Source organism: Adiantum capillus-veneris, chromosome 15, assembly GCF_014529385.1.
Source record: "Adiantum capillus-veneris isolate H3 chromosome 15, ASM1452938v2, whole genome shotgun sequence".
Classification (NCBI taxonomy): domain Eukaryota; kingdom Viridiplantae; phylum Streptophyta; class Polypodiopsida; order Polypodiales; family Pteridaceae; genus Adiantum; species Adiantum capillus-veneris.
The window spans coordinates 140,616,920-140,636,985 of NC_140945.1; the positions used below are offsets into that span (position 1 = coordinate 140,616,920).

General features: G+C 42.2%; 1 protein-coding gene across 2 annotated transcripts in view; it reads left to right on the forward strand.

Moving 5' to 3' along the window:
- Positions 1-1,478: 1,478 nt before the first annotated feature.
- LOC147441584 (uncharacterized) overlaps positions 1,479-20,066 on the forward strand; it is a 43,387-nt gene continuing 24,799 nt past the window's right edge. Inside the window, exons 1-5 of one of the 2 annotated variants that reach the window (XM_086483161.1) lie at positions 1,479-2,340; positions 2,596-2,672; positions 2,776-2,815; positions 2,910-3,084; positions 3,239-3,941. In XM_086483161.1, coding sequence (XP_086339287.1) covers positions 2,133-2,340; positions 2,596-2,672; positions 2,776-2,815; positions 2,910-3,084; positions 3,239-3,941 — 1,203 coding nt within the window. In that variant the 5' untranslated portion in view covers positions 1,479-2,132. The remainder of the gene's footprint in view (positions 2,341-2,595; positions 2,673-2,775; positions 2,816-2,909; positions 3,085-3,238; positions 3,942-20,066) is intronic. The other variant, XM_086483162.1, reaches the window with a different exon arrangement.

Consider the following 20,066-nt stretch of genomic DNA (forward strand, 5'->3'; position numbering starts at 1 on the left):
CTTCAATGAAGCTAACCCTAAGGTCTTATGCTCCATTGGTTAGCCTTGCTCTTTGATAGACCATCTCTCATTTGGGCTCCTTTACCATTGGCCCCGTGTTGAGATAGATCTATAAGCATGTCTATATCTTAACCCTTGTTTCCGTTTATTCTCCCACATTAAGTGATCACTTTAATATGAGAAAATCAATTGGGTTGGTTAGATATTAGTTTTTATGACAAACGCCATCTAGTTTGCAAGCATCGCAACATGTGACACTCGAAACGACAGCTCTAGCAATACTTTTACTTTATTAGGTCAAATTATTAGAGGTCTCTTAAGCCCTGCCCATAAATTTTGCAAGCGTCCCTAGCTACGAGGCCCTCTTGTAGTGAGCTACAAAGAAAAAATTTACTAACTCTATCGAAATCGACGAGGTAATTGGGAGTGCAGGGAGGTAGAATCGAGGGGACATGAGCAAGCACGGGTAGAATGCCATCCGTGTGAAAGCTCCTTTAAACCTCTTGAGCTTGACAGGGAGTGATACTTAGGACCCTATTCCCACTAGGTATTAAATAAAATTAAGTAGACGTTCTTAACCTTAAGTTCTCCAATAGATTTTTTTGTTTCTCTGAGAAAACATGAAATGGTATTAAAAGGGTGGAGTATTACAACAGTGCCTCACAGGAGGGAAGAGAGGCGTCCCAACCATTACAAAGCCAGACAAGAATAAATCATTCTAAGTCTATCAGAGGAGTAAAAAAACAGCATGGCATCTTGCCAACTTTGCCACCTTAGGCTTTGCTCACTGATAACTCTATTGTCCCATGGAGCTCAAGAGAAAATAATTTTAGCATGATCAAGGCTATCAAAAACCAAAATATTGAGGTCAAAGATATTCAGAAGATCACCAGATGGCAAAGATGAATTTTATTTTCTCCCTTTATGAACCCTGCAGGATGTGTTTGATTTTTAATATTTCCCCTTGTCCTTTTGGGCTGTTTCCTCCTAGCCAGGATGACCCCTTAGGGGTACTTGTATTTTTCCCTTGATTTTAAGTTGATTCAAGTTGCTAATTCTGTTGTGTTTAAAAACTTTATGTGCATCGCGAAATAAACGTATTTTTAGCACTGAGAAGAGGGACTACCGTTTGTTAGCATATTACTTGCTTAATATTCTGCGGGACTCTACTATAAGAATATGTCATATGGAGAAGAATTTTGTGAATGTGAGGTCTAATGCTTGACCAAAAAGCACGCTTAGGCTTTGGTGCTAGAAAAACCGAATTCAATAAAGTTGCTACGGCGGCAAAATATACCGTGTTCCTGCATGGCACTGGTATACAAGTGACAGCTGACCGTTTCTACCTAGATTTTATTATGTGGTGGAGTGTCGATCTACAAAAGTGACCAGCGAAGGAATGTATCATGACTCCTTGTCGGAGACTCCAGAGACTGAGTTTAAAGAGAGGGACTCATTGCTCATCCGCGTAAGAACAGGATTCATACAGGAATAGCACAGCTGCTTGGGGTCTCTCTCTCTCTCTCTCTCTCTCTCTCTCTCTCTCTCACACACACACACACACACGCACACACACAATTCCACAAGCAGCCGCCCCTCTTTCTCTCACACACACAGACAGTTTTGACATAGTTCTCATCCTCCTCTCTCTCTCTCTCTCTCTCTCTCTCTCTCATACACACACACACACACACACACAACCTCGTCACTTTTGCACATTATAGAATCAATCGCAAATGAGTCATTTAGATCCACAAGGGGGCAACATAGAGGTAGGTCACCTACATAGAAGTAGTGAGAGCACACAGCGGATCGAAGTAGAGGAAGAAGAAGAAGTGTTCATTATGTGCGGAAGGGGCTGCGTCAAAGTGGGAACCACATAAAATTGTTGGTAGACTAGTGGACTAAGGAGTACTAGCTACCTTCACAAGGTATAATCTACAGTATGCGTTAATACTTTGGAATCAACAAACAGTCGCTCCAGCTAGAAGCTGCACGAGATCGCATAATTGGATGATCCCTGCTTCATATCTTTTCAATAGTAAAAGAATATGTGGTGGACGCTCCAGAGGTTTTGGTGTGGCTCCTCTAATTAAGGTAGCAAGCCTCAGCGTTGCTTGGGCTCAGCAGACATGGAGGGCTCTGCTAGTGACCAGGCTAATACGCTTGAAACAGAGGAGAACTCCTCCATCGACATGCAGCAGAGAGAAGGCGGATGCAGCACTAATATTAACATGGCCGCTCGACCTTATGTACGATCCAAGCTTGCTCGCCTTCGATGGACGCCTGATCTTCATCATCTCTTTGTGCATGTGGTTGAGCGCCTTGGCGGCCAAAAGAGTGCGTTTCTGCTCTAATACAATTTCTTTTCTCTTCATCTTTAATGTTTGCAGACTTTGCGGTTGGGTTTGCCCCTGATCAGATCGGTGAATTTGGGAAATAATGAATATATTCCAATAATAGAGCTTAATAGAACGATAAGGACCGAAAATGTGCGGCTGCAGTAATTTGCAGAGTTAATTAATCATTGTGTATGAGGATGCTGACCGTCATCTCATGCTGCCTTCTTTATTTTGCGTGCTGAATAATTTGCAGAGGCTACTCCCAAGCTCGTGCTGCAGCTCATGAATGTCGAGGGCCTGACGATTTCCCACGTGAAAAGTCATCTGCAGGTATTGACTAATATAGTTTAATGGCGATGGAGCTGAGCTGAAAGCTTTTAGACTTTTCAAACTACGTGACCGAGTACCAAACAAAATTGTTTGTTGGTCACAGATGTACAGGAGCGTGAAATGCGATGAGAGCGGAAATGAAGGTGAGCGTTTTTCCCCAGCAAAAATTCTTAGCAAGGATATTGTAAAGCTTAAGATCTCTCTCTCTCTCTCTCTCTGAGAATTGCCTCTGTGCAGCAGATGAAGGGGAGGTCGCCGGTCACGACGGGATGCGGCAGGGTGGCATGCATCAGCAAGCAGCAGACACAAGCAGCTTCATGAGTATGCCGCCGTTCTGCTTTCCTTATTGCGAGTACGAGAGAACGGCTGCAGCGGCGCACCAGATGCTCAACTGTAGTTTCTCAGGCCCAAGGTATAATAGCAATGTGGAATCGCAATGTTGTTCACAGTCTCTCTCTCTCTCTCTCAGTGAATCACACATACACATACACGCGCGAGCGTGAAGTCACATGCACCACATTATGTACGTCAGGTTCCATTTAGTGTGCCCGTCCATCCTTTTGCAGGCCAGGTGTGGCCAGTGCAGCCGGCGCTCCACCTCTACTTCGAAGCAATAATTTTGCCCCTGCGAGCCAGACCATGCCCTGTGGCTACCCTGTGGCAGCAGCCCCAGCTGCAGTGTCGGGCTACTGGCAGCAGCTGCTGAGCTGTCCCTACCATCTGTACCCTCAATATGAAATGAATCCACGCTCCTGCAGTAGTGACGCCGTACCGCCGGTGCAGAAGAGCCGCAGAGGCGGCCAATCCAATAACTCCACCTCTAAACGGGACCATCCCGTGGATTATCATCATCACAAACAAGCTGGTCATCATCATCCCCCTTACTGCCATGTTGACCACGCCCACAAATTCTCGACAGCGCAAAGCTCCATCTCTGCGACGGCCGCTGCTGATGAGGCTGACGACGATGACGACGTCGATGACAACAACGCTTCCTCCTCTGACTGCGTGCTGCAAGCGGATGTCGATGACGACGATGAGGATCATGAGCAATCTAGCCATCACAATCTTCACGCGCCTTTTAAGTCTAGTAAGAAGAAGCAGTCGCGCGAAGGAGAGCTTCATCGTCAATATATTGGAGGGGATTCAGCAGAGACGGCAAATACTCACCCACCTCTTTCGGCGGCCACCTCTCTGCATCCTCTGCACGCACCATCTCCTCCGCTTTATTGGACTGTCCCTTCCTGCAAACAGTTTTCATCATCCCAGGTACGACGCCTGATCTATTGTCCCAAAGAGAGGTTTCACTGCTTTTCAAGAAATGGTGTTTTGTGATTCACCACCGGAATTCAGTAATTACATAATTACTCTCAATCTCAATCTGATTAAGAGTGTTGCTCTAAAATACATAAAATACACTCAATTTACGTATATTTTTAGATGGCTAAGGATCACAACCAACAACCCTAGCGTAACAAAGGACCGAGATAAATTGTTTGGATATTAAAATTATATGTTTTTCTTGTTCATCGTCACTAAATTATGTGTATACATCAACTAATTATTTACGATTAACTGCATATTCATTGATTAGGATAAACTCAGTTAGTATTTATGTAGAAGTGGGAATGATGAGAGCGACAGACACTAGAGAGAGACAAGTGAGATTAAGGCTGCTGAGGATGATTCATGCGTAGTTTACATAAGAATGGGGACAACACAGTTTCGGTGCAGACATTGGTTGAAGTAAAAATTCTCACTTAAGAATAGATAAGATAAAATTAGCTTCAAGCTTCTTCTTCTGCATTGCCTTGTCCTAGGGCATTTGAGACGCTCTTATGCACTTATTGCATCTTTATATCTCCTCTTCGTTTTTCCTTTTCTTTTATTCCAACAAAGCAGTGAACTTAATATTAACAGAAGAAGAGAGAAGACAAAATTACCATCACATCTTACATGACTCTCAGTCCATACCTCATTAGAAAACATTACCTGACTGTAATACCGACCGCTGAGTTTACACATTTAAAGCATTGATCATGCTTTGAATCTTTTCCATGAAGTCTCCAACTTTGGAGACAGCCTCATAAGCCTCTTGTGAAGCTTCCCGATTACCAGCCAACATACTTTTTATTTCCAAAAAAAATCTCTTGTTGATGGGAAGCTTGAGATCCTCATCATCCATTTCAATGTGCACTTTCTCCGCATCTTTGATAATCTTGTTCCTCCGATAGTAGATGTTGACTTCATTGATTCTCAATTTGAAAACCTGCAAATTGAAATCCAGTAACAGAGATCTCAGACTAGGAGCCTCGTAAGCCTCATTAAACACATAGCTGTTTCTCAATTTCCAAATGATCCACAAGAATTTAGCCCTCATTTGGTTCCAGTATAGCCGGTCAAGATGCCTATGGAATCTCCTAGAAGGTTGTCTCCATGAGACTGGCTTTTGAAGGACAGTCCTAATAGGGGACAAAATGAGATGAGATTGGGGACAATTTATAAATAAGCGACCAATCGATTCTACCACTACTCTGCATCAGAAGCAGATATCGGAAGATAACCCTGCATTAAAACTTTTCTCCCTAGTCCAAAGAGATTTATGGAGGATGAGCCATAGAAGGATTGATTTCTTGGGTTGTATTGACTTATCCCACAATTTCTTGAACTTGAACATGCATTGTCTCCTGTCCAGACTGGTATTCCAGTGCCTGTTAAGATTGATATGTAGCGGAAGAGTTATTTCAGTGTATCTCATCTGCGGGTGATGCAATTTATACTCTCCTTTCCACCTGAAGGCATTAAGAGGGACTAATTCATTGAGGGACAGCTTCCATAACGCAGACGTGGGAAATAATTCAGATATGGATAGTATGAGCGTTAGTTTCCATGGCTAGAGGGAAAAGTGTAGCAGCAATTCCTCAGCTTATTTCCACCTATGAATCTGAGCGTTCCACAGAACTTCGCATGTGGATATTCCTTTCATGTGACATCGAAGTGCCATCCTTATTTGATTATTGGTAATCGGGGTAAGGGGGGCGAGAGGCCACCAAATGGAGTCGTATTGCCAAACAGCAATAGCCATGTTGGTAAGCCAGAATACCGACATATTTACTTGAGATCTATTCCAAGCTTCCCATAACGAGGTTAGGAAATCTGACCCTTTTGCCTTGATGGGGAAGGGCCCAAAGAAGATAGTGACCCAATTTAGGTTCTGCCATTGCTTCGAGTTCTCCAGAGAGAAGTTGTTGAGATTTTTTGTCAGGAGAAGGGTCCATTTTTTGTTAATGTCCTCTAGTGCTCGGATGAGCAGTTTGACTACAAGTTTATAGGCCCAGTTGTTCACATTTTTTATACTCAAATCCCCTTTATCACTGGTAGACAACAAATTTCCACCTAACTTTAGATGTTGCTTTCTTAAACGGATCTCCCCCCGAGAGGAAGCTCCTACATTATTTATTAATGATGCTAACATGAGAGTCAAGAGGACGCCAACAACTGAGAAAGAACAAGATATAGGCATTGATAAATTGATTGATTACTATCACTCGGACAACTAGTGAGCCATGAAAGCCTTTCCATTTGTCTAGCTTGGCCGTGAACCGTTCTAGCACCCCACCCCACCTTTGTTTGAGGAAGACCTTGAATCCAAACAGGATACCCAACCGTCTAAAGATTTCACCATCAATAATCGATGTGCACCCTTGATTAAGAAGCCAGTTAGACAAAGGAGTCCGAGAGGATCTGACTCCTGTCTTGCTGTAGTTGATTCTTGATCCAGAAGCACAACAAAAAATTTTCATAGCATACCAAAATGCTTTAAGTGAATTATCCTTGTTACACAGAAAGGCATTTGTGTCATCAACGAACTATGAGAGACATTGTTGGTTGACCCTATCTGGTAGTAGGATACCTTTGATGACACACTCCGCCATCTTTCCTTTGATCAGACAGTTGAGGCCATCTGCACTTATTGCAAACAAAAGAGGGGCCAAGGGGCAACCTGTCTAATTGGCCGATTAATCACAAAGGACTCTGACAAAGCTCCATTGAGGGAGACTCTAGCTCTAGCATGCTCATGACCAAAAAGTGTGGTTACAAACCGGACCAACCCCTTACCAAATCCAATCCTTTCCAGGATGAGCAAGATAAAAGACCATTGGAGACGGTCATAGGCTTTGTCAAAGTCTATTTCTACAAATACATAATCAATTTCCAAGTCTTCTGCATGATCAATTCCTTCCCAAAGAGCTATGACCGCCTCGATTATCCTCCTCCCTTTAATCAAGACCTTTTGTTTTGTACAAACCCATTTCATTAAGATGGGGGTGATCCAGAGAGTAACCACTTTAGCAAAAATCTTTTAACATGAGTTGAGCATAAGAAGAGGTCTCCAATTAGAGAGGTCTTCCTTGGCACCTTTCTTATGCAGCAGTTTGATGCTCCCCATGTTGATAGAACATGGGAGTCCTGAAACCGAACTGCTTCTTTCCATATCTTTAAGACACAAGGGGCAAGAATTTCTTTAAACGCCTGAAAGAGTTCAGAGAGCAGGTCATCTAATCCAAGGGATTTATTGGGGGCCAGAGACTCGATTGTAGTCTTAATTTCAAAAATCGAGAAGGGGAGATCAGCTCGGATACTGGCCTCTTCTAGAACTACCTTCAGCCTATACTTCCAAATTTCCTCCCTTGCTTGTAGCACTTGGGGGTGGATCACCTCATTGAGACTGAACAATTTCTCAAAATAAGTTCGAGCAACTTCCAGATTTTCCTTTTCATTTTGGGCAAAGCCATCGGATGCCACAAATAGCAGGGAGGACTCTCTCTTTTTCTTTTTCCTTAGAATCTTAAACATCTATTTAGAGGTTCTGTCAACTTTTCATGCCCACCACTCTCTAAAGAAGATAGTAGCATGTTTAGTGGCTACATCATCTTCTTGTTTCAATTTGGCCCTTAACTCAGTAATAGAAGTCTGGGTAACTTCACTCTGTGGACCTGTTTCAAGTTGAAGGAGGGTGTTGTAGATCTGATCCCTTCTATTCTATTGAATCAACGTCACTTCCTTGCAAAATTTGAAAGGCTTCTTTGCGTCTATTTGAGGGCTGCAGACCATGCTGCTGCTGGACTCACTGACCGAAAAAAGTGATCCTTCCAAATCCTTTCCACGGTTAGCTGAACTATTGGGAGGTGAATAGGGCCGGGTCGATATGGAACCACTGGTTCTTGATCTTGTTATCCCTCTGGTCGATTACTATAATCATTGTGTAGTGATGAGAAAGGCAAGAATTTCATTTTATCCTTCTCTTAATTTGATTAAAGAAGTTAGCCAAAGGAAGAGAGATGTAGTTGTGGTCTAGTCTGGCCTTCCTAGCAGACTTCCTCTAGAGTAGTTCTGCCAAGAGAAGACTCCTGGTCCCCCACTATCCCACAGCTCCAGGTTGTCCTTCATACTTTTCCAGACCATCTTCTCCTTGCCATTGATGACCACTCCTTTGCCTACGAATCTGTCACAAGAATCTTCCACCATATTGAAGTCTCCAACTATCATGACATCACCCCTCAATTGGGAGAGGTCATTCCACATCTTGGTTCGCTGGGCTGAGGAGCCTGCAGCGTATACAAAGACTGATGTGACTGAAAACGGACCAAAGATGGGGACCGCCACCCAATGATCCCCCACCAAAACATCAAGGTTCTCAGAAAGCCACCCTGTTGAGATGCCTATAGCGGTGCCACCAGACTCTCGAGAGTGTGAAGAGGAAAACCATCTAAGGGACGTCGAAACTTCCTTGAGATGCTTAGAGATATCCTCTCCACTAACCTTAATCTCTTGAAGGGAGATGATGTCTACAAGATTATCCAAGACCCACAATTTTGCGGGATTTGCTAGAGTCTGTCAGACCATTTATATTCCAGTTTAGGACATTCATCTATGCAATTTTTTGTCCTTTTTGGCTTTCCCTGCTGGGAACTTGGTTGCTTTTTGAGTCGCTTGATTTCATGAGCTCTTTTATTGTCTTTCTGAATGTCCATGGGTGCTGGGGGGGGGGTTGTGAAGGTAAAACATTCTCCTTGTTGGCGATATCGGGTTGGGGGGAGGACAAGTTGAGGTCAATGATCATGTCAGCATCCATTTTGTTATCCTGGGTTTCCAACTCAGAGGGTAGCAACTCTTCCACATTCGATTCAGACACTTTCGACCCTTGGAAGTCGTTATCATTGAAGCCCAGTAAGGGAGCCAGAGTAGAGAACCTATTCGGCTTCAAGGTTTTCCCATTTCCCACTTCTTGTCTCTACCCTTGTCATTGTTTTGAGCAACTGTTTTGCCTCTGATGTGTGTTACCGTGGTGAAACCACTCAAGTCCCCTTCTTTGCCCTGATTAGATTTCTTATAAGGTGCATCTTGAGGGCCGGGGGGGATTTGATAGGACAATTTATCACAAAATAAGATTTGGCCCCACAATGGAAGCAAGTATTAGGTAGATATTTGTATAACATCTCTTGCTCAAACAATTCTCCGTCATTCATCAGTATAAATGTCGATGGACATCGGAAGGTCTACCAAAATGTTAATCTCAGTTAAGACCTAAGGATGCCAAGATGGGATATAGATGGCCTTTTGTCTCCCTCCTAGGACCTTTCCGAGTGGAGTGCCTATTTCATCCTGGTGAGCATGATAATGCTTTGAGAGATTAGTAAACTCTACCCATATCGGGTAATTAGCTAGGGTAGAGCGGTCAGGGTTAAAGTCCTTATTCCAACTAAAAAGACTCAGGGGACAAGATCAAATTACCCACTCTCCATGACTAAGAACCGAAAATGCCATCTCTGCATTTTTGAAAACAAATAGATGATGACCCTTAGGTAGGTTCTGTATTGTTTCTACTTCTGCAACCAGTGTACCCCATTGAGTTCTGGTCAAATTTGTGCGGATGTCTACAGGCGAACATGGACCTGGTAGAAGACCGATGAGGGCTCGCTCTTCTAGATCCTTCTACTTCATTCTTATTCAAGAAGCGGGTAGAGTAACATGAGTCTTACCTCTATTACTTGGCGTAGGGACTCCTATAATAGCTCCTTGGATTTCTCCCTTGAGAAGGTCCTCGGGAAGTAGATCCTCTGGCTTGTGGGGGTCGGGGCGATCAGCTTCACCACATCCTTTTGCTGTTCTTTTGAGATAGAGAGATGGCAAGGGGATTCCATCTCCTCTTGCGATGATGGTAGCTTTGAGTCGTTGTTCTTGCCCTTGAGGAAGCGGGGGAGCACCTGTAGGACCTCTTGAAATAGGGAGAGCTTAAAAGCCTGTTCACACCTTCGGGCATATTAGGTAAGACGAGACTTCGATGGGGAAGAAGTTTTGACGGGTGCCAAGCATTGGGGGAAAGGTGAGCATTAGCTTGGTGGGTGCTGTCATGATGAGAGGAAGGGGCGTATCCTCAAAGGGCATGCCCTAACTCAGAGCCTAGACCCTGTCTCTAGCTCATCGCTAAGGTTTCATCACTAGGGTTTCATCTTGTCTTTCTCTCCAATATATCTCCTCTTTGCTAACCTACCAAAATGCACTAAAATAAATATCAACTAAGTGTCAAGATGAGTATTTTCAAAAAATTCACTCCAATTTTTTCATTGATAGATTCATTGTCAGAGTATCCCCCTCCCCACAAGCATAAAGAGATTCATGTGCTTCATTTTAATGAGCTTCTGTATGCTTCCAATAGTCTTCGCTATAATGACCTTTTCTATAACAGTAGATACATGTTATATCACGTGAGCAACGAGTAAATGATTGACTTCATGATGATGATGAGCTTGAGTTCTTGTGAAAGGGTGGTGGTAATGCGTGTGCTAGTGCCCACCCAACCGTGCTATCTTGTAGCCTCCCCCTAGAGTACACACTGTTCGGCCCTGCCGGCGACCTTGCTCATAGGACCCATGTCCTTACATTACCCCCCCCCCCCCCTTGGAGAATCGTTTTCGTCCTTGAAAATGAACGTACGAAAACGTTTCTTAAGTGCGGAGACATTCTCCCATGTAGAATCTTCTTCAGGTCTATCTAGCCATTTTACCAACACTTGTCGTCTGGCATGATGTCTGGTGCGAAGCTCAGGAGAATCCAAAATCTTTTCGAGCTCATGAGGAATGCTTGGAGGTTTGATAAGGTCAACTAAGACACCTATGTCAATGACATTATCATTCTGTCCTAGCTGTTTTCGTAAACAGCTAACATGAAAAACAGGATGAACTCGTGAGTACTCTGGGAGAGCTAACTTATAGGACACTTGACCTATACGTTTGAGAATGGTAAACGGTCCACAATAGCGTGGTGAAACTTTAGCAACTTTTCCCGTCTTCAGACTTTCTGAATGCTCTGAAACTTTGAGGAAAACCTTGTCTCCTTCTTCGAAAGTAGCAAGACGACGATGCTCATCTGTGTACTTCTTATATTGACCTTGAGCTTTCTTAACATTTTGTCAAGAAACTCGAAGCATGTCAAAATGGTCTTGGAGAAAATCCTTCGCTTGTTGTATCTTCTCCATAGCCAACCCCACCGTAACGGATGATCTAGGTTGAAATCCATACAAAAGCATAAATGGACTAACCCCTGTAGTCACATGCTTTGAGCTATTATAAGCACATTCCAATATAGATAATTAGTCTTCCCAATTGGTTTGCTACGTATGCTCATAGCATATCCTCTAGCACTTGATTAACTCTTTCTGTTTGACCATCCGTTTCTAGATGATCAGCCATACTTAGATTAAGTTTTGTTTCCAACTTTTGGAACAGAGCTCTTCAGAAGTGATTATTGAACTTTTGATCTCTGTCACTAATGCTACTAGCTGGAAGACCGTAGAGTTTATATATATGCTCCACAAATAGCCATGCTAATTCTGGTGTCTTAACCATAGTCTTAGTGGGAATGAATCGCCCCATCTTTGTAAGACGGTCTACAATTACCCAAATGGCATCATGGCCACGATTTGTAGTAGGTGGTCCTACTACAAAATCCATAGAGATGCTCTCCCACTTACCTTGTGGAATCTCTAAAGGATGTAAAAGGCGACCTACCTTGAGGCGCTCTGCCTTATTAACTTGGCATTGTTGGCAGTTTAGTACGTACCCTTGAACATCATGATGTAAGCCCGATCAATAAAATTACCGTCGAACTAAGGAATACGTCTTACAAATACCTGGATGACCAGCACTTGGACTATCGTGACACACAAATAAGATTTGGCACCTAGTGTCTGAGTCCTTTCGCACACATACTCTATCCTTGTGGAGTAAGTAGCCATCATCAATGGAAATTTTTTTCCATCACTGTAGCTCTTCCTGAGTAGGGATGGATCTCTGTGTGTTGGAGTTTTTATTTGCGCATGCAGAGACATGTTGATCTGGCTATTCAGAGACATGTGAGTGTGCGGGATCACTTTTTAAAACTACACTCCACACTTTAGCATATGATTGATCTTGTGCACACTTGCCTCCAAAATCCACTCTTTAGTTTCGTGAAAGAAAGTGAATTAATCTGAGGCATCCAACTTAGTGCATCCGTTACTACATTATATCGCCCCTTGCGATATCGTAGCTTACAATCATAATCTTGAAGGATTTTTGCTACGACTCTTCAAGTCTGTTTGAGTAGTAAACCATTTGATACGGATGTGGCCATGGAAGAATGGCAGTGACCTCGTCAGTGTCCATCTTGATGCTAGAATAAGAGATCACATGACGAGGTAATGTATCTTTGTTTTAAGAAATCACACTTGCTTTGCTTAGCATACATCGCATGAGCTCGTAGTTGTTCAAACACTAATCATAAGTGTTCATTGTGTTCATCTTCAGTCTTACTGTAAATGAGAATGTCATCAAGGAAAACCACAATTTAAATTTTCCAAGATAGCGACGTAAGACACTATCCATGAGTGTCATAAATGTAGCTAGAGCATTGGTTAGGCCAAAAGGCATAACCAAAAATTCAAAATGCCCGAATCGTGTTCTAAAGGCAGTTTTGGAGATATCTTGCAGTAGAATACGCACCTAGTGGTGTCCTCACTACAACAAAAAAGGGGTCCTTCGACAAAAATTTCGACACTGCCCGTCAAAAAAACCGTCGAAATATGCATCTCTACAAAAACGTCGCAATATGCGTCGATATACGCGTTGAAAGGTACTGTTATCGACGCATATTTTGACATGCCTAGTGACGCAGATTGCGACGACAATAACGGAAAAATAAATTCTTGGGCAGAGGACAGGCAGCCTGGCCTGTGCCCAGTGAAAAGATGGACACAGCCACAACCAGACTGCCTGTCCTCTGCCCAAGAAAGTGAGCAGCACCAAAATCAACAGTGCTCCCGTAGAAATTTCGGCAGAGTTCCCTTCGTTTTAACATAAACTTTTAAAAAAAAACCATATGTATACGCCTCCTACATGCTATCCATGTAGGATCTCACATGAGATTTAAGGCAAATGAAAGAAATGAAATGAACTTTGTGCAAAACAATAACCAACTTAAAACCATAACCATAACAAACTTTGTGCAAAACCATAACCAAATTAAAACCATAACTGGCCATAACCATATTGATCAAAACGATAATGCAGATAACCATACTATAAACAAAACAATAACCATAACCATAACCATAAACTTAAACATAACCATAAACAAAACTGACCATGGAGGAGATTGATGAGATCCGCCAGCGACGACCGATGCTGGATCTCCTATGATCTACCTATCCCAGCTAGCTGTTTTAGCTGCTTAGTCCACACCCAGCAGTTTAGGATTCCATAATATTTTCTTTTGTCATTTTGTCATCTTGTTACTCTGACTTTGTATCAGATCCACCACATTGTAACTTTCTAGTCTCATAGGTCACTTTGGGCTTTTGAAGACGTTAATATAACATTTCATTTTCATTTCTCTCTTTACTTTCTCTTTCTTTGATTTTAATTTCCTACTCATACATTCTCTCTCTCTCTCTCTCTCTCTCTCTCTCTCTCTCTCTCTTTCTTTAGTTTCTTACACACACACACACACACACGTTTCTCTCTCTCTCTCTCTCTCTCTCTCTCTCTCTCTCTCTCTCTCTCTCTCTCTCTCGCTTTGATTACCTATACACACACACACACACATTTCTCTCTCTCTCTCTCTCTCTCTCTCTCTCTCTCTCTCTCTCTCTCTCTCTCTCTCTCTCTCTTTCCTACACACACACACACACACACACACACACGATGTAGATAGAGAGAGAGAGAGGTTGGGGGGGGGGGGGGGGGAGAGTTTCATAATACCTGCGCAGTAGGTTTCGGCCAAGAGATCTGAGCGCGTTGCAGGCAAAAATGATTGCCTGCACGCGGGTTTCCCTTTTTTTCCCCCAATTTTTTGCGTTGAAATATGCGTCGATATACTCATGGTAATATCCTTCGATGTATTTCCATGCACATATCGACGGATATTCCGGCACATACATCGATGGGATGCAAGTACATCAATAACCGCGTGGAAAGGTACGGCCGTCGATATATACTGCGTCGATATCTTGATGTTATGTTGTAGTGCCTGAACGAAGATTTATCTTTGTATAGTATCTTGCACCGTGGAGTTGATCAACTAACTCATCCACTCGAGGTAGAGGATACTTGTTCTTGATGGTTATCGCATTTAATCAACGATAACCTACGCACATGTGCATAGTACCATCTTTCTTTTTTACCAATAGAATTGGTGATGCCCAAGGTGAAGTGCTAGGTCTAATGAAACCACGAGCGAGGTAGTCATCCAACTCTCTCTCAACCTCCTTGGCTTCTTTAGCACTCATACGATAAGGTGGTTTTCTCACCGGTTTAGTGCGTGGCAAGACATCTATGCCATGCTGCACATCACGTGTAGGGGGTAAACCTGGTGGTAAATAACTTGAGAACACATCACTATTCTCCGTGAGTAAGTGAGTTAGCTTTTTCCGTGCAAAAGGAGAAAGTAAACTAGAGTTATGTTGGGATGGAGAATCTTGTAATTCCTGTAATGTTTGTTTTACAACAGTTGCACATTGCTCTATAGAATTTAAATTGAGAGAACTTTGCTCGGTAGATTTGTTAACACTTTGTTTATCAGTAGAATTCATTGCACTTCGCATACCATTAGAATTCGTTGCACTCTGCATACCATTACTAGAATTCATCGCACTTTGCTCTTGAGAATTCACAAGACTTGGAGACAAGCAGTAACACAAAAAGACTTCATCTATGAAATCTTCTTTCTGCAAAATAGAAAGCTCGGCTGTACATATAAGAGGTGCAAATGGTATATTTTTCTCACCAAGCAAAAGCACATGTTTACCATTGGCCATAAAGGATAAAGAGTTGTGTTCATAACTACTGTGCAATGTGTTTCTTAAACCATGCAGCCACTCCTGTCCTAAGACTACATCAGCACGGTTCATGTTCATAACTTGGAAGTCAAGGGTCATCATATGATTTTGAACAATAAGCTCAACCCCTTGAACTACCGTGTCCCATACTTCTTTATCATTCCCAGACATCTGCTCCACCAAAGCGTACTTGAAAGCAACCTCTTTGCAGTCAATGCAAATGTTACCAATCTTATGGAGTTACTTGTGAAATTTATGAATTCACACACGACTCAAGGAGCCACAAGTGGCACAGTTCAAGGAAACCAAGCTCGCACGACTCGAGGAGTCCAAGAGACAAGTGTTGCAGAATTTGTAGAAGGTAGCAATGCATTACTTAAGAATATCACCATTCCTGAGTTTCACGAGGAAGAGCGTGATCGCAACAAGGATGCGGTCAATACGTTCTTACACAAATGGAGTGATATTCATAGTTTGAGACACACCTCGGATATAAAGATGACTGCAGAAACAAGTCTATCTCTTAAAGACAAGGCCTACAAGTGGTGGATGAGATTTCCAATAGATGCCCGTCCTCCATCTTGGGCTGCGTTTCAAGCTTCTTTCTCCAAAGAGTTTTTGGACTCCAATGAAGAAGATAAGAATTGGTTAGCATCGGATGCATGCCGCATATCTAGCCTCTCTCTCACACAGTACCTTTCAAAGTATTAAGAATACATATTAAACTAGAAGGTCTAGTTCAATTCCAAAAGATACGGTGTTTGAATAGGGCTCTTGAGAAAGACTATCGTCTTCATGTCAAGACCCAGCATAACACAACTAAATATCCATATTGGAGTCATCAAGAGACCAAAGGGAAAATTGAACATGTTAATCAAGTGGTAGAGGATATACTACAAGCATACATTAACAAGAATCAATCTAGTTTGAAAGATTGTCTTCCTATTTTTGAGTTTGCTTATATTAGTACTAAGCATGTCACGACTCATTTCATAATCATGTATGGTTTTCAATCTAGATCACCAATTACAGTGAGGTTGACTACTAAGAAAATTCAGTAACTCAAGAAATTTATCCAGGACCATATGGACATGTTTAACATTGGTCGCCAAAATATTCAACAAGCACAAGACTGATACAAGAAGTATGTTGATGAGAAACTTCAACAAATTATCTTTATGGAAGGAGAAGAGATATTCTTACATGTTCTAGAGCATTTAGAAAGCCTAAAAACTAGACCTACACCTAGGTTATCTACTAGATATTGTGGTCCATTCAAAATACTCAAGCAAGTTGGTGATATGGCTTACAAAAAATTTCTTTACTTATTCACTCTCATAGTCCTCTAGTATTTCATGTTAGTCATTCATGTAAGTGTTTGCATAGAGATAACAGTGTAATTGATCATTAAGTTTTGTTCAATCTAATTAAAACTCCAACCCAACCACATGAGCCCAAGCACATTTTAGACTATCATAATTTATGAAACCATCATGCACATCGCAAAGTATTAGTTACATCTCCCTTGAGAAAGCACCACTTGGGAGAGCATTCATGTCCTTAAGAAGGAATAAACCACATTTGTTTTCGAGGACGAAAATACTTCTCCAGGGGGGGAGTAGTGTAAGCCCAACAGTTGGGCAAACCCAATGAGAAAACGGCATGGGGGATTTCTATTAGTATAGGCATGAAGGTTGGGTGGAGCACGGAGTTCTTTGGCCCTAAACTATCACAAAGATCGAATACTTGCAATGCTAAATCAAAGTGCTTATGATTCAGCTTTAGAATATCCCAAATCTCCTTCAAAGTACTAAGGTGGTGTACTAGGTCAACTTGTTGATCTTTAATAAAGAGAATAAACTTTGATGTTGCCTTAGCATCAGATTCATACCATTTCTCTATGTTGGCTTAATTTGTGACTATTGAGCTTGCTCCCACTACAAGTATATGTGCAAGACATGCATTGGTGCCATCTACATATGAGCATAAGTTTTCTCTAATCAAAAGTGTATACATGCAAACTATCCAAGTACGATAATTATTATTAGCTACGTGCTCAATTTCTCATAAACACATGCTTCCGGTTAGTAGCCACGATGGTCCTTTGTTTGGATTTATGACCTCATGTTGAATAGTCCATGAGCTTGTGAGTATGGAGACTAAGGTTCTTAACCAATCAAGAAAGTTTACACTTTTTCTTTTGCAAAACTCACAATTTTTTTGGTTTTTCAAACAAAATTTACACTTCTAATCAAACAAATACTAGCGAGAGAGTTGAGAAGCTTAGCAATTTTTTGATCATATGTCTGGATGTGCCAATCCAAGTACATGCTCTTTGTAAAGATGCACTACATGAATGAAGCTTTACTAAAATAAAAAAGCTAGAGGATTTTTGTTTTTTGTTTTTTTTTTGGAAAACTCAGAATTTGTTAGTGAATTGTATTAAGCACAACATAAAATCACAAAACAACCTCAAGCTGAGGCTGAGCCTTGAGGTGCTGACAATTACAAGTTGGAATATGTCAACTGCCTTTCTTCAACGCTTAACATCCCTGGCTTACCAAACAAGGTGAAGTAAAGTTCTAGGCTTTTACTTATCACAAGTTGACAACACGACATGGGTAGCCCTAGATCAGTCTTTGGAGACTTGCTTGAATCCGAGCGTATAAATCATCACATTGCTTTCTTGTATAATCTTTGAGAAGCTTGCCACATCAAAATCTCCTTCAAACACACAATGGTTCCTCGCCCGCCACATATGGTGAAAGAAGAAGTACTTGACAGTTTGAGTGCATATAAAAATAGCAAGACTTCCCAACTTCTTGCCACCAAGGAACATATCAGTTTTCAAGAATCTATCTACCATGTCCTTTGAACCCACTTGCAACTTTTCTATGGCAGGCCTCTGATTGCCTCACATTCCATGACTAGATGGTTCAGATCCTCACTAGCTATCATGCACCCCAAGCATCGATTGGACCCAATTCCTCTTTCTTGGATCTTTATGCATGTCGGTAGAGCACCTTACATCACCTTCCATAACAATGTCTATACGATATGTGCCGTCTTTCTTTTGCACTAATAGCACAAGTGAGCAAAATGGAGATGAGGTTGGCCTAACCATACCCTTCTAAACTAACTCATGCACTTGCCGCATAATCTCCTCTTGTTGAGCTTGAGAAACTCTATAAGGAGGTTTATTAGGCGGTGAACTTCCTGGAAGAAGTTCAATTGCATGGTGATCATTACCTCGTTTAGGAGGTAGCTCACAAGGGATGTCGTCAATAAAAACATCTTGAAACCCCTTGAGAAAATTGGATAACTCTAATTCCTTTTGGTTGCTTTTATTTTCTTTTGCTAAAGCATTAGGTTCATTTTGAGAGTCTTTAACAAAAATCATGTACACGGAAATAGAGCTCTTTATTGACTTGTTGAAAGCTGGTGTATGTACAATGGGGATGGTTTTACCCATTTCCTTAGCATCTATATACATGTCTTTTTCCCTGAACTTAAAGGAGATTCTCCTTTCAGGAAATTTAACATCGGCAGCCAGGCGGTCAAACCATGGTGCCCCTAGGATTACATCCTCATGCTTGAGAGGAGAGATAAAGAAATCCTCTTTGTCCACATAGCCTTGGACATGAAGCCTCAATTTCCCGATTAAGGGAGTGACTGAAGCTTCTTGCCCCTTGAAGGCACTGTCTACGGGTAGGACATCTCCCATCTCGTAGGATTGTATTCCTAGCTTGGTGGCCAACTCTATAGATATAAAATTGTGAGTAGAACCAGGGTCAAAGAGAATAAAAGCATCATGTTCTCTTACCTTTCCCCAAGCATGGCATAGAGGAAATCCTTTGTGGTGAGTTTGGTGAGTCTCCTCCTCTTGGACTTCAACCAAGGAAGCTCTAGGAGGATCTTGGCGGTTGTTCTTTTGGGGACAAGCGCGGTACGCATGCCCTTGTTCGCCGCACTTGAAACACCGGTTATCCTTACGATAACGCTCAAGCTCTTCAGGAGAGAGTTTATTCTTACCTTTGTAAACTCCCTTCTCTTTAGCTTTGTTGGAGTTGCCCTTAGGAGACTTTTGGACATTGTCCTTCCCCTTAGGCTCATTGGAACCCTTGTTTTCCGGGGGCTTATTATTTCTTTTTGCCCCCATTTGGAAATTGATTCGAGAGGCGACCATAGTGTGGTGTATTACCACCGATATGGTACGTGGTCTTTGGGAGTTGGCATACTTTTGTTACTTTTGCTCTCCAAAATCCAACTTTTTGAAGACAGTGGCTTTGAGTTGTAGGTCCCAAAACTTGTCTACATATTTGTGGATAGATTCATTGGGAGAGCGCTTTAAGCTTCGCCATTCGGTGAGTAATTTGTCTTTGGCATCGGTGGCCAAAAACTGCTTCATAATGGAAGCTCTTAAAGATTTCCATGTTCGTGGAGCTTCACCATTGGCTCGTAGGCTAGACCACCATTGTCTAGCGGACTTTTGAGAGTGCATAGCTACATGGCGTAGCTTAGAGGACTCCGTGAAGCCCTCATCTCCAAACGCCGCATCGAATTGTTGGATAAAGGCCAAGACTTTGTCCGTAGCACCAAAGGTACCATCATAGGTAAGGAAAGAGATGCTCTTCCCTCCCTCTTTGAGTTTCTTCAACTTGGACGACCTCTTCCATGCGGCATAGGATTTCCTATGGCCTCTTCTTTTTTATGGTTCAAAGGTTGCACCATCACTTTCTTCAGAAGGTGAAGAATTTGAAGAAGGTGGAGAAGAGGGTGACCTCTTTCTCGCCTTTTTCTTGTCTTGATCTTTGTCGTCTTCACCATAGCTTTCATAAGAGGAAGAGGATGAAGAAGATGGAGAAGAGGGTGTCCTCTTTCTCGCCTTTTTCTTCTCTTGTTTTTTATCATCCCTCTTTGAATTATGACGTGGAGAAGAGTGTGATGGTCTTCTCCGCTTTGGTGGTGATGGAGAGCGTTTAGCCCGCCGTCTTCGTGGAGCCATCTCCGCCGAGGTG